This window comes from Phasianus colchicus, chromosome 8, assembly GCF_987193195.1.
Source record: "Phasianus colchicus chromosome 8, bPhaCol1.hap1.1, whole genome shotgun sequence".
NCBI lineage: Eukaryota > Metazoa > Chordata > Aves > Galliformes > Phasianidae > Phasianus > Phasianus colchicus.
The window spans coordinates 3,464,481-3,480,345 of record NC_143443.1 but is presented as its reverse complement, the minus strand read 5'-3'; the positions used below and the strand labels follow the sequence as shown (position 1 = coordinate 3,480,345).

At 43.4% G+C, this 15,865-nt stretch overlaps 1 protein-coding gene across 1 annotated transcript in view; it reads left to right on the top strand.

Moving 5' to 3' along the window:
• Positions 1-15,480, top strand: part of IPMK (inositol polyphosphate multikinase) — a 32,421-nt gene extending 16,941 nt beyond the window's left edge. Inside the window, exons 3-6 of the mRNA XM_031602514.2 lie at positions 2,104-2,200; positions 7,725-7,897; positions 11,443-11,524; positions 12,460-15,480. Of these exons, the coding sequence (XP_031458374.1) occupies positions 2,104-2,200; positions 7,725-7,897; positions 11,443-11,524; positions 12,460-13,094 (987 nt within the window). The 3' untranslated portion in view covers positions 13,095-15,480. The remainder of the gene's footprint in view (positions 1-2,103; positions 2,201-7,724; positions 7,898-11,442; positions 11,525-12,459) is intronic.
• The last annotated feature ends 385 nt before the right edge of the window (positions 15,481-15,865 follow it).

Sequence of the window (15,865 nt, the reverse complement as noted above, 5' to 3'; positions counted from 1 at the left end):
GATGTTGTCTGAAAATAAGCACGGTGTGAAGTTGCTTTTGGGTTCTGTGCTGGGAGTCCTGACCCAGAAATGGGATCAGTGTGGCTGTTGTGGAAGGTGGTATTGGCTGGGGTTGTTCCCCTTCACCTCAATTGTTTTCTTCATTTGCCTCTTCAAGCTGGTAAGAGCGAGCTATACTGTGGTCTCCTGGGGACAGCACTGTCTTCTGCTGGCAGCACCTGAGGCTTATCAAAGGTGTGCCATGTCATTGAGAAGAAGCAGCAGTGCTGAGCTCAGAGGCAAGCAAAGTTTTCTGCCTTAATGTGCAGGAATATCGGTGTACCAGCTTGTGTTAACCCACAGCCTGTGCGCTTGAGATAGTGGCTGTCAGAGGGTGTGGTGATAGTGTGCCTGTGCTGTGTCATAATGTGTGTGTTGGTGTGCTGTGGAGGTTTTGCCTGCTCTGTAGGTTCTCTGAGATGGGCCTGACACCAGGAGGCTGTCACAGAATCACCAAGGTTGGAAAAGACCTCCGAGATCATCCAGTCCAACCATCCACCTATCACCAATAGTTCTCACTAACCCATGTCCCTCAGCACAACATCCAAACATTCCTTGAACACCTCCAGGGTCAGTGACTCCACCACCTCTCTGTGCAGCCCATTCCAGTGCCTGACCACTCTATCAGAAAAGCAGTATTTCCTAATGTCCAGCCTGAATCTCCCCTGGTGCAGCTCGAAACCATTCCCTCTAGTCCTATCACCAGTTACACGAGCAAAGAGGTTGACCCCCAGCTCACCACAACCTCCCTTCAGGTAGTTATAGAGAGCAATAAGGTCTCCCCTGAGCCTCCAATCCAAGCGTTGGGTCTTGTTGGATGATTCAATATAAGTCAGTGCACGTGTGGTTGTGCCAGCCTGGTCATTGTGTGGTGCTGGTGGTATGGCAGCACCCCGACTGGGGCTGGTCACTGGGCCAGCAAAGCCTGGAGGCATCCTTACTGCAGCAGCTTGTGTTTGTAGCACAGTGCTGGTTGGAATTGGCCCTGCGTGAGGTTTCTGTGCTGAAAACTAATTTTAGCACTAACCTGCACTGCCTAATTTTAGCATTCTGCTGCTGTGTGAGCCTCTGCCTGTAGTTACGCTGCAGCAGTGCTGGTGGCTGGGGCTGTGTGGGATAAAATGGTAACAGGAGTGCAGCTTTGGGGCTTTCCCTCTCCTAAAGTGTCAAAATGCAAACCCTTAGATTTCTGATATTGATATGTGCACTGCTTGTAGCTTCCGCCGCCTGGTATTCCCCCACCATGACTAACTTTTGGTTGCGAAGCAGTGAGCTAAGCCAGTGCTGCAGCACTCTGTTCAGGCACTCGTGTTGGTTTTGCATTGCTTTTGACTTTGCAGCGTGTTCTAACCACACTTCCAGTGGTTAGAACTGCCCTTCAGCATTGAATGCTGAAGTGGGAGCAGAACTGGGGGCTGCTGTGTGCAACTGCTGCAGGGTGGGACGCCGGTCTGATAGCATCAGAGGTGAGGGAGCAGCATAAGGGTTGGCTCCTATGTGCCATAATAATATTGCAGCTTGCACTTGTGTGGGTACGGATCTATTCAACTGGAAACCACATTAGTCAGAGCTGCTGTGGGCTATCCCCAGTGTCTGTTACCTCACCTTCTGTGGGGTAAAAATAATGTCCAGGGAAGGAGTTTGAAACCCTCCAAACAACAGCACTGAGAGCTGGTGACAGTCATGTAGTTCTGTAACAGAGTGTCCAGAGCTGCATTTGAATGGTGACAAAACGGTTCTTTCAGGAAGGCAGCTGCTAAGCCCAACGTGTTCTTGTTTTTCTTGCAGTAATTGTAAACAAACAAATAAATAAAAAGTTACAGCAAATGAAAGCAAGCACATTGGAGTTGTTCTTAGAGTTGATGCATCTTTTCCTCTTAAAAAACTGAAAGAAAGGATTCCGCTCGCTATAACTCTCATCTTGTTTGTTTCTTAAAGGCAAAAGAGAAACCCTAGAAGTTTTGGAAACAAAGGCTGTAAGAAATGGTAATTATGGGACAACAGGAAGTATAAAACGAACTTTATAAACTCATTATCTGCCCCCCCTTCTCTAATTTATTTCAGGTTTATGACTCTGACTGTTGCGACAGCGTTCTTCTGGAGCTGCGAGAGCATCTGCCAAAATACTTCGGTGTCTGGTCACCACCTACTGCACCAAATGGTACTGTTCTAATTTTATCTGTTAATCTAAACCTCCTGGAAAAATCCTTTGGAGCCTGATTTTTTGGCAGTTACAAGCTCTGTAGGCTCTTTCCTTCTGACACCACGTTCCAGTTTGCAGTCCTCTGGCTGGATTTGGTCTCTGGGATCGTCCCTATGGGCTGAGAGTGATGGGGCACGGCTGTTCACTGTGGCCCCAGAGCTGCTGCTTTGGTCTGGACCATGCTGGAACAGTGGGCTGGTGCTTGTTTGTGTCTGGTCAGTTCACCAGAGCCAGAATCTGACTCTGTGGGGAAGAAAAAGGATGGTCCAAGGCAAGCATTCAAACTGGGATCTGCTGCCGTATCTCATAAGGCATCTCTCATTGTCTTGCCATGTAACAGAAAAACATTTTTTTCGGTAGGTAGATTGCTTAAGAGTGCTTCTGGTCGTGCTGTGTTGCGGCTTGGAGTGGAACAAAGTCCTGGTATCTGGTATTCTTCAAGGAAAGATGGATATTCTCAATGTGTATTTAAAATAGCAACATTTTTTTCTGCTGTTCTTTCTTACTTGTACTGGGAAAGTGGAGCTTCAGGAACATACAGAAATAAAAGATGCCAGCAAGTCTATTTAAATGCAAACACACCAAAATTAGAAGCTGTGCTCCTTTACAGTATAATTCTATCTTCTCTTGCTTATGCTGTCCCTGATAGACTTGTTACCCAAAGACAGCAGTAAGGTGGCATCCTAAGGCACTGTCTGAATACTGCAAAAAGAAGTGCAGTGAGGACTGTGTTAGTACCTAACGTGTTCTTGGCTCAAATTTGCCTTCACAAATTTCATATTTGGCATGAACTCAAATAGCCTTACCAGAGCTATCCTAATTTTATATGTGCTGTGGAGCTCACTTAGTGTTCCCTCCAAGTTGCAAATTGTGTTTTTCTACTCATGGCATGATCTGAAAATATTAAAATGTGTGGTCTAGCTGAGATATGGCAATTCAACACATCCCTGGTTTACACTGGGAATCATAGACGCATTAAGGTTGGAAAAGACCTCTAAGATCATCTATTCCAACCGTCCACCTGTCACCACTGGGATTAACTAGCACTGTGCACCATGGGGCTAAGCATCCCTGGAGGTGTTCAGGGCCAGACTGGATGGGGCCCTGGGCAGCCTGGTCTAGCATTAAATGTGGAGGTTGGTGGCCCTGCATGTGGCAGGGGGGTTGGAGATTCATGATCCTTGAGGACCCTTCCAACCCTGGCCATTCTGTGATTCCATGAAGCAGGGAGCTGCTGTGGGCGAGGTGGATTTATTTTCTTAGAGTGACATTTAGGAGAAAATGTGAGGAAGTTCTGCTTGAAAATGTATGTGAGTGGATGGAATTGCCATCTGAATGGGGTTAAGTGCAAATCAGAAACTAGGAAGGGTCACATCAAGCCTTCGTGAGATTCATTTAGGATTTCCTGTCTGGCACAGAGCAAGAGCACGTACCCAAATGTGCAAGAGGGTATTGCTGCTTATTTTACTTCTGCTGAACTTCAGTCCTGCCTGCAGAAAAGGAGGAGTGATTCAAAATACTGTATCTATAAAAGCTTGTAAAAGCACTGTGCTGTTACAGAGGGACTATGTAGCTGGTGCTACTGCATGGGAGGCAGTGAGAGATGGATGATACTCTCTTTCCTGAAGTGAATCTAAAACTGAAGAGAGGCAATTGGATTTCAGCTTTGGGTTCGGTGGCGCTGTCGGTGTCTGGAATTTATTTATCAACAAGTGGAAGAGTTGAGAAGTTGTTATAAAGATACGTAGGAGCATGTTAAGCTTCTTATATCTCCTGCTGAGAATTCTGCTATTGCTGTGTACTTGTTGCTCCTGTGTATTCTTTGTAAAGCAGCTTCACTGTGACTCATTGCGTGCTGGGCTGTAGTTTGCCCAGCCGAAGCTGAGAACAGGCAACATCAAACCTTTCTTTTCTCTCGTTGCTGAGAGCAGCTGAGGCTTTTTCCTGCTTATTCGTATGTTTTGAGAGGTGCCTTGTAAATTATGAAACGAAGGCAGATGCCTGGAGTTATTTTGTCACTTCTGACTCCAGCAATGACTGAATGCTCCTGCACGTACGTACTGACGTCTGCAGTGCTTCGTGCCATGCATACTTGCTGAATTCTGGTGGTCTCTTGCTTCGTCTCCTTTGGGGCTGTAATAAATTATGTAAATAATATGTCAGACCACATCTTCCTGCCTCTCTGCACTGCAAAATTAGAAAGAGGGGAAGAGAAGCTCTGAGGAATGATATGTTTAAATGCTTGAAATATGTCTTCAGGATTTTCTCCCAAAGCCAAAATCCTTATGAATTCTTTTCTCTGCTGGGGATTTTAATTTAACTTATTTTTGGATAGCTTGAAATTTAATTCATTGGTACAAAGCATATCTGCATCAGAGGGTTTTATCCACTTGTGCAGTAGAATGTTATTTTTCTTGGTGAATACATGAGTCTCAGAAGCTCTTTGGGTTAGTAGCATTCTACATAATGATGTAAAAGAACAGAAGTGCGTGAAAAATAGGCAGTTTTCTTTTTAACAAGTGAGGAAGAAGAGCTCTTTGGTTAACTCTGCTCAGCTGCACGCTTGCTGTAGACCTTGGGAAGGACAGCTGGGCTTAAATTCTTGAAGAGCAGGTGAGCAGTGAGCTTCCTTTACAAGAGGTGAAGCAACAGTACCCATGTCTGTCTGAATCTGTGTCTATCTGTCCTTATGTTAGCTCAGCCTTAGTACTCCACAAGGTACTGTAGGACTGTGTCCAAAGCTGTGGTGTACCACAGTCTTGTAGATTTGGGGTCAGTTGACTGTAGATATTGAATGCAACCCAAACAAGGGCCTCATAAAGCCCTTCCCACAGGACAAAAAGCTTCTTAAGCATGGGGGTGTGCGCTGAGCAGATGTAGCTGAATCCTAACTGAGCTAGCAGCTAGCTAAAGATGAGCACTTGAATTATAATCCCAACAAATGTGTGAGAGAAGTCATTTCTGAATAATACCCAGGCTTTTGCAAGTGATTAGTATTTCCCAGGGTTAGTGTTAGCTCCAAAGCTATTTTAGTGCTTAATTTTTTAAAAATAGTCATTATGTTTTTAGCAGCTCTTAGGGGGACACTCTAGCTTAACAGCTCTGAAATGGAAGGAGGAATAAAAAGTTAAATATCTTGAGAGATGCTGAATTTTGGTGCCATGTACTTAAAAAGAGGAATTTGGATAAGTGGAGCTGACAGCAAACACCCGTAAGATTTCCCACGTGCCTTTGGTGGAAGGAGCTCAATGGAAACATGTTTTTGCACTACCTGAGGATTTTACACAGACTTGAGGATTGATGAAACAGCATGGAGATGATTTGTGTCGTTTGTGGTAACCTCCACTTCTTATAGTTTGCTTAGTTTGAGTCTAGAGCAGCTCCCAGCATAACGTTTGGAGTCAGAACAGAAGGACTGCAGCCAGTTTGAGGTGTTTTTGTATCCCCTGCCCCTATCCCATGCTGTATCTCTGGCTCTGTGCTTTGGAGAGCTGAGTTTTGAAAACCTTGCATTACATTTTGTTGCTGTTTCCTGAATTGATTTAGAGCAATGGCACAGGTATATTGGATCCAGGAAAGCAAGCAATAAGCGAAAAGGGCAGGTGTGAAGGATGATGCTTACCAATGATGTACAGTTCTACTTGTAATAATGAAGAGGTGAGAGGGTTGTATGGACGCTCCTGCATTTCAGCAGTGGTTCCCCAAAGCCTGAAAAAAGCTTTTTTGCTATCTGGCTGAACATGACCTGCACATTAGAACTTGGAATAGAAGAAGTGTCCAGGTGATACAGTGCAGTCCCTGGCAGGTCTTGGTCTCCTGGCCCCTTAGGAGCATCTAATGAGCAAATGTTGTGTTTGTTTGCAACCTGTGGCTTCTGCAAGTTAAGCCTGTGTTGTTTTGGCCTCTGTATCCCTGTGGTAACAGTTAACAGACCTGTTACATGGATGAGCTGGTCTGTAACTAAGCTATTTGCTGTAGATACATTGATTCTGTAGCCCTAAGGATGTGGAAAAGTAATGTAAGCTCAGGCAGTGAGTTAGTACAAGGCTGGGTTTTTATAATAGCATATTGATTTAACAGAGTTTTTTGAGCATGGTTATACATTTAAAAACATGCTTAGTCCCATTTATAGACAGAGAAGTATCTAGGAATTAAATGGAATTTATTTCTCAGATTGATGCTTGTGTGCTTTGGGGAATTGGATCGTTTCATCATGATGATAATGGCGTAAAAATTGAAACTCTAAATAGAACTTATTAAAGTAATAAACACCAATTTCATTTATTATCCTTAAGAAGGAGCCTCTGCCTACTGAGTGGGAATGGAACGTTGTTGGTTCCCTTTTTCTGGACTCCATCTGGTTTGTTACCTGTCTGTACAGCTGTGAAATCAATGCGCTTTGTCCCTCTTTACGTTTTAACAGCAGTGTTTCTGGCTTTCTTTGTAATCCCATTTTAGATTATTCTAAAGGAATGGAGAAGAAGATAGTGTTCATGTGTATTCAGATCTCATTAATGCAGAAAACCCCCAACAACAACAACAAAAAGCTTATGGGATAGGTAGCACTCAAAAGAAAAATGGATGCTTCCGTAAAGTTTGTGGGTGATAAAAGCTGGCTTTCAGAAGCTGATATGAAGAAGGGTGTTGATGCTCTGTCTTCTCTTAGCACGTGAGGTGCCCTGGCAAGCTTTTTGCCTGTGAATTGAATGCAGTCACTGGAGGATCTGGCTTTCCTGCTTTACTTTGACAATCAGTACTGTAAATCATGTTGGAAAACCCCTTACCAATGTTGGAGAAAAACCATAAACCTGTTTGACCAGGTCTTCAGCACTGATTTAAGTCTTCAGGTGCTCCAAGGGATTGGGGATTTTTGATTCTGCCCCCCCAGCCACCTAAGGGACGTGGGGAAATGGTTGAGAGGCAGCTAGGGTGTGAGGAGCATTCTCATCAATAGGTGTGCTCTGATGGGGGAGGAAAGAAGAAAAATGAGTGCATTTCTGCCTTTCCAGAGAGGCACTGTGAAACGTTAGTTCTCTTTAAAATGATAAAACAAACAAAATAAGCTACCTACAACCAGGGGGTTGAATTCTAGCCTTCTCACATGTGAAAAGAAATCATCATCTCTACTGCAAAAACAGCCATGCAGCGACTGTTTGTATGTGCTTGTTAATGTGATTTAAAATATGCTAATAGCTTAATAAAAGGTACTCATGAGTTTCATCCGGGCAATAATTTGAATTTGAGTGCTAGGCTAGCACACTTTAATTAATGATATTTTCTAAACCAGAAGGCATTTAGGATTTAATGCTAACAGAGTCTGTGGCTGCCAGCGGCCGTGGCTTAGGCTGTGTTCAGAGGCAAGCCCTGACATCACACGACTCCTTTAACTGTTCTCCCTGCTGCACAGAAACTCAGCAGAAGCTGTTTTGCTGCTTCTTTTGCTTTGACCCACCGCTAACCTAAGGTTTTGTTTTTCCAACAGATATGTATCTGAAACTGGAAGACGTGACCCGTAAATTTAATAAGCCGTGCATAATGGATGTAAAAATAGGGCAGAAAAGTTACGATCCGTATGCTTCAGCAGAGAAGATCCAGCAGCAGGTCAGCAAGTACCCACTGATGGAAGAGATTGGCTTCCTGGTACTCGGCATGAGGGTGAGAACTTGCTTTGGTTTCAAATTCAGCTTGTGCTCTGGCCTGTTGTCCAATACCAGATACAGCAGCTAGTTTACCTGTGACAATACCTGGAGTTCTGTGTAAATGAAGTGTTATCTGAGTGTGTTGGTGGGAGTGGTATCCAGCATCCTGTCAAGTTTGAAAACACTGCTCTCCTTTGTTGTAAATAGCTGCTTACATTCTGCACTGAGCAAAGCTTTGCATCCTAAGAAAACACCTTGGACGCAGGTATGCTTCAGGAACAAATGTCAGCATGAGGTTACTGGGAGGTGGATGAGGACCCTGAGAGGCCCACAGTACCTCTGTTACGTTTCCTCATGTTTTAGATGTGAAGTATGATGAAGATTCAGTGTTTGTGTCTTGGCTACTCTAAAGCTTAAACATAAAAGCTGTACAAAATGTTTATGGATCGATAACACGGATGTGTTAATGTCAGTAATTAATTTCTGATGCAGTGCATTTGAAGTATTTTTTTTCTGCCTCAACTGATGCAGGATGACTTCGGTTTTGACACTGAAAGATGATCATTGTGGTGCTTTTCAACCAGGCCATTCTGTGATTCTGTGACATGAGGTTTGTTGCTGTTCTCACATAGTTGCAGCCAGGGCTTCTCGAGCTCTGCACCAGCAAACAGAAATGGCTGAAGTCTTAGATAAGGCTCTGCATCGCTCAGATAGCAACAGCACCCAGATTGCACCATTGTCTGAAATAATTCTAATATCTCTGTAATGTTTTGCAGCTAATTGCCTAGGCTCCCAGCCGTAACTCTGTCTTGAGATAAGCTTTTACAGCTATAAATTATAGTGGTCATGAGTAGTAATTATGTAAGCCTATGAGAGAGAACGTGGGAGTCAAGTCAAAAACCAGTCCAACAGTTTAGATCGAGAGTAAAGGCTGAAGATTACAGCTTTGGATTTGGCTTATATCATTACATAACCTTCCTTATCACATCTGTACAACAGCGTATTTCACATTCTCTGTGTCTTCACATAAAATAAATGCTTGCATCTACATTGTTTGTGCTTGTAACTGTCGTTTGCAACGTGCTCATTTATTGGTATGTCTGTCCCTTTGCAGCAAATTCATTTGATTCCCTAATTAAAGCCCTCTTTATAATGATAGTTCTCCCATGCACTGCAGTTTCCCATTCCGTGTTTAACTAGATGAGATTTGTCATGTGAATTTAGAACCAAATTGTGAGCTCAAGTCAGTTTCCAAAAACATTTCAGAAGTTTCCTCCTCCCCTCACACAGCACTTAGCAAAGGCTGTGCTGACAAACAAGGCCTTTTTCTTTGCTCAGCTTGCCTCCTCCTGGCTGTTGGGTGCTCTCTGCCTGTCTGCTTGCTTTCTTTTTGCAAGATTCAGGCTGTAACGTGAAAACCTTCCTGTCCAGGTGCTGTCTGCCCATCACAGTGCATGTGCTAGGTAAGGGGATGCTGGTGTTTGCTGGACACAATATGGTGTAGCACAGTCATGAATGTAGAGATCTTAGTTGTAGTCTCTCGATTATTTTGAATACGTGGGGTTACTTGTTATGTTTCTATTTCAGAAAAGCTAGAAAGAGAGCCAGCAAAAATAAAATGTAGAAAAGAAATGCAGTTATCTTCGTTTTTTAATGCATGACTCGTAAAAACTGTGATGAAGAAAGATACAAGCAAGAATGTGTTAGTTTTTTGTTATAAGAAACACCACGTGGGGAAACAAGCCAAGTGCAGATTGAGAAAGTCCAAAAAGAATCTCCCTTGCTAGTTAATTACCAGGATTGCTCGACACAGAGTCACTACGACTAACAGGTAGAAAAAATGAACATGGTAACATGCTGGATTCCAGTTGAGTTTATGCAGAGAACTCAGAGGAGTGCTTGTAGGCACATGGAGGAGCCCATACGCTGCCCTGTTCTCTCCTGGTGAGGATGTTCAGGGTCATGCAGGAGTTTTCTTGAAGGTGTTGCTTGGTGGGTCACATAAAGAGTTTTCTTTGTCTCGTGCTGTGCAGTGAAACTTGTATGAATGCAGAGCAAACACGTAATGAGCTGTGGCAGGTGGACAAGAAATGAGATTTTCCTGTCTAATAGTTTCTTGGCTGCTGCTGAGGTTACAGATTTGAGTTACTTGACTTGTCATCGTTTTGACAGAAATGGGCTAGTGCAGGCAGTTGCAACAACAGGGATACAGAAAAAAAAAATGTTTCAAAGGCAAGTATCCCTTTGGGAAGGGTGAGCAGCAGATGAGCAGCAGTGAAGGTATGAGTGAAGCACGGTGCAGCAAGAAGCTTAGCACACTGTGAGCTGCTCAGCCTTCTCTCCTCCTATTTCTGGGGGGTAGGTGAGGATCCAGCAGGGGCTGCACCCTGAACTTGGGTTCCTGTTCTCTGCTTTCAGCACAGGGATGAATGTATTGATGTTTCTGCGTGGTCTTCCAGGAATGGCTCAGGCAGCTTCTTCTGTGCTGCTGAGAAAAGGCTTTGAGGGGAATGAGGAGACAGCTCTTTGCTTAATGTGGGGAATACTTTCATCATTACTTAAATATGCTGTCCTTCAGTGCTGTTGTCGTGAAGAAAAAAACTGCTTAAGAACTGCAGCCAGGCCCCTGGGTAACCGGGGGTGTCTTGACTGCTTGCTTATTCATGAGATAGTTAAATGTGTGCGATGTGGGGTTGGTAGTTTGTGCAGAGCAGGAGTTGGGGCCTGCGTTTTGATACTGGGGCTGTGTAGGGCTGGGTGGTCTGAGTGAGAGCCAGGCAGAAAGCTTCTGCCAGAGTTATTGCTGCCAATAGGAATTGTCTGCTCTCTCATAAACAACTTCGACTGCAGCGTGGCTGGCTGGCACGCCTCTCCAGTGGAAATTATTTTGGGTAGAGAGAAGACTTGTCTCTGCAGAAAGCACTTTTGAATTAAGTTGTTAAGCTTGAGCAGTTCCTGATATGGACAAAGCTGTGCCCGTGTGAGCTGCCTCCCTGCCAGGCGAGTGGCAAGCACTGGGTGCTGCCATGCTTCACTTCGTGTGACCTCACTCATACCCTGGGCCCTCATTTTGGATATGCCTCGTGTTGCTGTGCCCTCCTGGGCACATCACAACATTGCTTGCTGTTTTACTGTTGCAGTATATGTTTCTATAGTTTCAAGAACTGAAAAACACTAGCAGTGAGTTCCTGAGTGTGCTCAGTCTGATTGATGTGATGCTTGTAGTAACACTGCTAGGAACGTGATGGTTTCAGGTCTTAGCACTGATTTGCAAGGCATGTGCTGTGCAAAATGCTTCCTGCTATAAACAGGTCTGTTTTTAGCCGATATAATGGTGTCTTTCTGATGCCAGAAAATCTAAGAGTTGTACCTTAAAACCCCAAGATGTGCAGCAGTGTCGTGCAGAGCACTAGAGGGCAGTGCTGACTTAACTAAGTAGCTGTACAGCTACCAGGGGGATGGATGGGGCCAGAAAGCGTCACCTGTGTGAGAGGTGTCACCTAGCTCTGCAGAAAACCATGGTTGCTCTGAAGTACAGACTTGCCTTTTTGTTCCCTGCAGGTTTACCATGTCTCTTCTGACAGCTATGAGACACAAAACCAGCACTACGGGAGGAGCTTGACGAAGGAAACAGTGAAGGATGGTAAGGGAGTGTGTGTACCAGAATGTAGTGCTCTTGACTATTATTGCTGTAAAAGTATAGTTTTATACCCCCATGGTAAAAATCCTGCTCTCTCCTCTCCTAGATGGCTCTAAGGCTGTCACCTCTATCCCTTGAACTACCTGTTGATCCGAAGTTGAGTTGGCAGTGGCTGTAACAGCTGTGTCTTAAAAAGATTTCATCATCGCATCTCTTTTATTACTGATAAGGGAGTAGTTGTGGTAGAATAGAATTTCCTTGCAGGTTTGAGGTTTGATAGTGTCATGAGGTAGAAATCCCTTAGAGGCATTTATGTTTTTAATCTGCTTAGTATTATCTCTGATTGCATTCTGTGAATAAATGCTGTCTTTAATATTAAACATACATTTTTCTCTGACCTCCTCAGTCGAAATCTATCCTTACTTTGCTCAAGACTAAGAAGAAATAAAAATGCTGCCCTCATATGGCTGTTTAGTGATAAATATTTCCAGCTAGTCGTTAACTGGCCTCTGGGACAGAAGGACAGATAGACAAGCCCTTAGAGCTGGTACTGGCTTGTCAGTTCTGCCGCTCATGATAAATGAGCTGCTTGAGCTTGTTTATGCCTGGAGAGTTCAGCAGGTCCCAGCCCAACACGACTGGGATGCTTGCTTCAAATGATGTGGGGAGCAGGAACCTTGTTTATCTGCAGTTTGGTACATTGATTCACTGGATTCCTGTACAATCCAACACCCACATGTATTTCTGTAAGGTGGTACTGAAGGTACCTGAGTTCCTTGGTCTGGTTCTGATTTGTTTAGTAATTGTGCTCGAAACTGAACACTGCCTTTTTTTCATAGTGAGAGTTCAACAGCATTTCATCATCAACAATGTTGAACAGCATTTGATTTCTTTTCCAGAGGTGAAAATAATCCTCAAAAACGTCTGTTTTCTTGTAGGCATCTCAAAGTTCTTCCACAACGGGTACTGCTTGAGAAAAGATGCGATCGCCGCCAGCATTCAGAAGATTGAAAAGATTTTGAAGTGGTTTGAGGGCCAAAAGCAGCTCAACTTTTATGCAAGCTCGTTGCTGTTTGTTTACGAGGGCTCAAGTCAGGCCCCAGGCGTGCGGCTGAGCGACGTCACGTTGGCAGAGAAGAGAGGAGTGCCCAAAGGACTGTTATCAGGTGGAGACATACTGGAGTATAATAACAATATTCATGTCATAAGTTCTACAGAGAATGGAAAAATTGAGGCCTCTGTCAGTAAAGGCTTGTCCAAATTTTATGCACTTCACAAAAAGGCGTACTCAAAGAGGCACCACAGCCAGCTCTCTCTAAAAGTTGAAAGCTTGGAGCAAGACAACGTGTGGAAAAGCAGCACTTGCCTTGCACAGGAGCATCTGAATGGGAACGTTATACCACAACTGGAAAAAGTTTTCTGTCACATGCCAGCAGAGATCAAGGAAAGTGCAAACGTAGAAGTCCGAATGATAGATTTTGCTCACGTGTTTCCCAGCAACACAAAGGATGAGGGCTACGTTTATGGTCTGAAAAATTTAATCACAGTACTTAAAAATATTTTGGATAACTAGATTCTTTGTTATGGTTTTTACTGGGGGCCAACGATAAAGAAGAGCAACAACATGAAGAATTTCTGCACTTGTAATGCTGTATAACTGGGTTTGTATTGTTCTACTATATCTAATTTGTCTTTGTACTTTTGGTAGAAGGGTTTAACTTTTTATAATCTCACTCAGGAAAATAAATGATAGTGAACTGGGGAGTGTGAAAGGGTGAAGATACTTGAGATTAAGCAGGATAGGGAAATTAGCAGAGTGAAGTGTGTGTGGTTGGCTTAAATCCAAGCAGTACTATTGTACAATAAGCAGGGGTTGTGTTAGTTCCCATATGGACTGGAGCTTAGATAACGTTTGCCCACTTAGCCTTGACACTGAGCCATATCTCCATTAACAGGTCTTTAAAAAAAACGGACTGAAAACTGTACAGTACAGGACTGGCATCCTCAGTACTGCCCTCTTGTGTTTACTACATTGGAATAACTGGAGTTAACTTCACTTGGAGAGAAATGCCATTTAGATTCAGTTGTCTGACCCGGGAACCAGCGTATCCGAAAGCATTTCTGGATGTAGCAGGGTAGTAATGCTGTGCTTTTAGCACTGCTGTGGTTGCTTCCCCTCCTGGTGGCTGTTTGTAGCTGATGGTCATTGCAGACAAGCTGCAGAGTTATTTGTGTGAGGTGCTAAGAAAATGCTGGACTAAACTGTGGTAACAGGCTTAAGCTGCACAACTGCTAGAGAAACTTTGTTTTGAGAAAGAGTGAAGGAAAAAAAAAAAAATGAATGTGAGATATTCCAGGAGCTAATTTGATTTAGGAGAGAAAGTCTGTCTGTTAATGGAGTGTGTGATGTTGCGACTAAGGGAAATGCTCCTTTGTTCTGATGGCCCTTTTCCAAAAACATTGCTTCTAGAAGCAAACTAACTGAATGGAGAAACGAAGCATTTGGCTAAGCGTACAGAGATGTCCTCAAGCTGTTTGCCACTTGTGTTTGTGCAAGAAACAATTCAGATTTCCACTGCCATGGAGCACCAGCTGGGAGCAACGCCGCGAGGGGCCGTGTGCTGCCAAGAGCCAGCACAGCCTGGAGCAGCCCAACAAGCCCTGAGCTCAAGCCATCTTCATTTATTTATTTATTCATTTTATTTTTTTTCCCCACAGTTGGCGGACAGACAAGTTGTATGATTAGAAAACTGTCCCACTTCCTTCTTGATTTTTTTTTTTTTTCCTCCCCACGGGGAAAAAGTAAGAATTAAGGCTGTTGTGTAGAATGAGATTGGGATGGTGGCGTGCCTCCTTTCTGCACTTTGCACACGGCTGTCCTCATGTGCACATACAGGCAGCTGTACCAAAGTGATGATGGAGAAGTGACGCCATATATAAAGACAGATTTTAATGCTTTGAGCAAGCCCCACAAGTCAAACTTTCTAGAATGGATTTAGTCCTTGGAAACACGCATCTTTTAAATGTGGACTCGACATGACATGTGGCCTTGCTGCTCTCTCTGTATGATGTTCTGCACTATGCACTCATCTGTGTGTGTGTCCTTACAAGTTCTTGTTTTGACATCTTGTTTTCTTTCTTTCTTTCTTTTTTTTGGAACAAAATGCGCTGCTTTAAATGAAGTTGAAGCTGAAGCTCCATTTTAGATCCTGGGTTAATTGGAAAGAAACAGGGTATTGTGTAGAACTAATGTGACTCGTAACATTTTTTTAAATGTTAGAGGCCAATACATGGAAGAATCAAGACAGTCAGCAAGGTGATGATTTTGAAGCACAGGGAAGATGCTTGCAGGAGGGGCAGTAGGATTGTGTTAACATTTTCCTGTGCATTCTGGTGATGGCAGAGGGGAAAATATGGGGAAGATCAAATGTTTCTTCCAGACGGTATTTCCACTGCACCTTGTATCTGATGTGTTCCCAACTCTCTGTGAACTGATTTAGCCATATTCTAGAAAGAATCTGTGGTTTTGTTGGCTTTAATGCTGCTTTCTGCATTATGGTTTAGTTGTTTTATCCCATCAACAGTCAACACTAGGGCAGTCCAGGCTGATAGTGGCTGTGTAACTGCAATCTCACAATGCTTTAATAGAAAATACAGGGAAAAACATTTCTACTCCTGATTTTTTTTTTTCTTTTTCCTCCATAATTCATCTCTACTGGATTTGAATCCATTTTTGTGCCAGAGAAATCGGACATCTGCCTCAAAGGAGCCAGTTATTGAAAGTGATCTAAATGCTCTCAGTGTAAGCGTGTTCTCCTGTCTCTGCGTTAAAGATAAATGTCTTCAGTGTTTGAATGCTCTTTAAGTATTGATTGTTGTGTTGACTATGGCAGTGTTTGTAATGCACCTGGAATATTGTTAAACTGTCAGATTATTTTGAATAAAAAAAGTAAAAATAATTTTATCAGGGTTTTTTTTTTTTTTTTTTTAGTTATTATGGATGTATTTCTGTTAATTTAAAACGTAGCTTGAGAGATAACAGTATTTTTAATTGGAAGTTGTATAAATAAAGCTTGCTGTGGAGGTGTTTTGGCATAGCACCAGATGTGAGTTTAAGCCCACGGCGGCGTTCTATTCACTTTGTCCTTGCACACTTTAGATTTGGTCTATGTAGTGTCTTGTATCTGCTCAGATCGGATTGTTTTCAGTTACAGTTGGAGCTGTATTCACAGATGTAACAGGAAAATGCAACCTTAGCACTAAACACAGTGCTCTCTCCCTGCCAGTGACACCTCTTGGTTGCTGTCCCTGCGACACGGACAGGGCTGGTGACACATCTGTGGT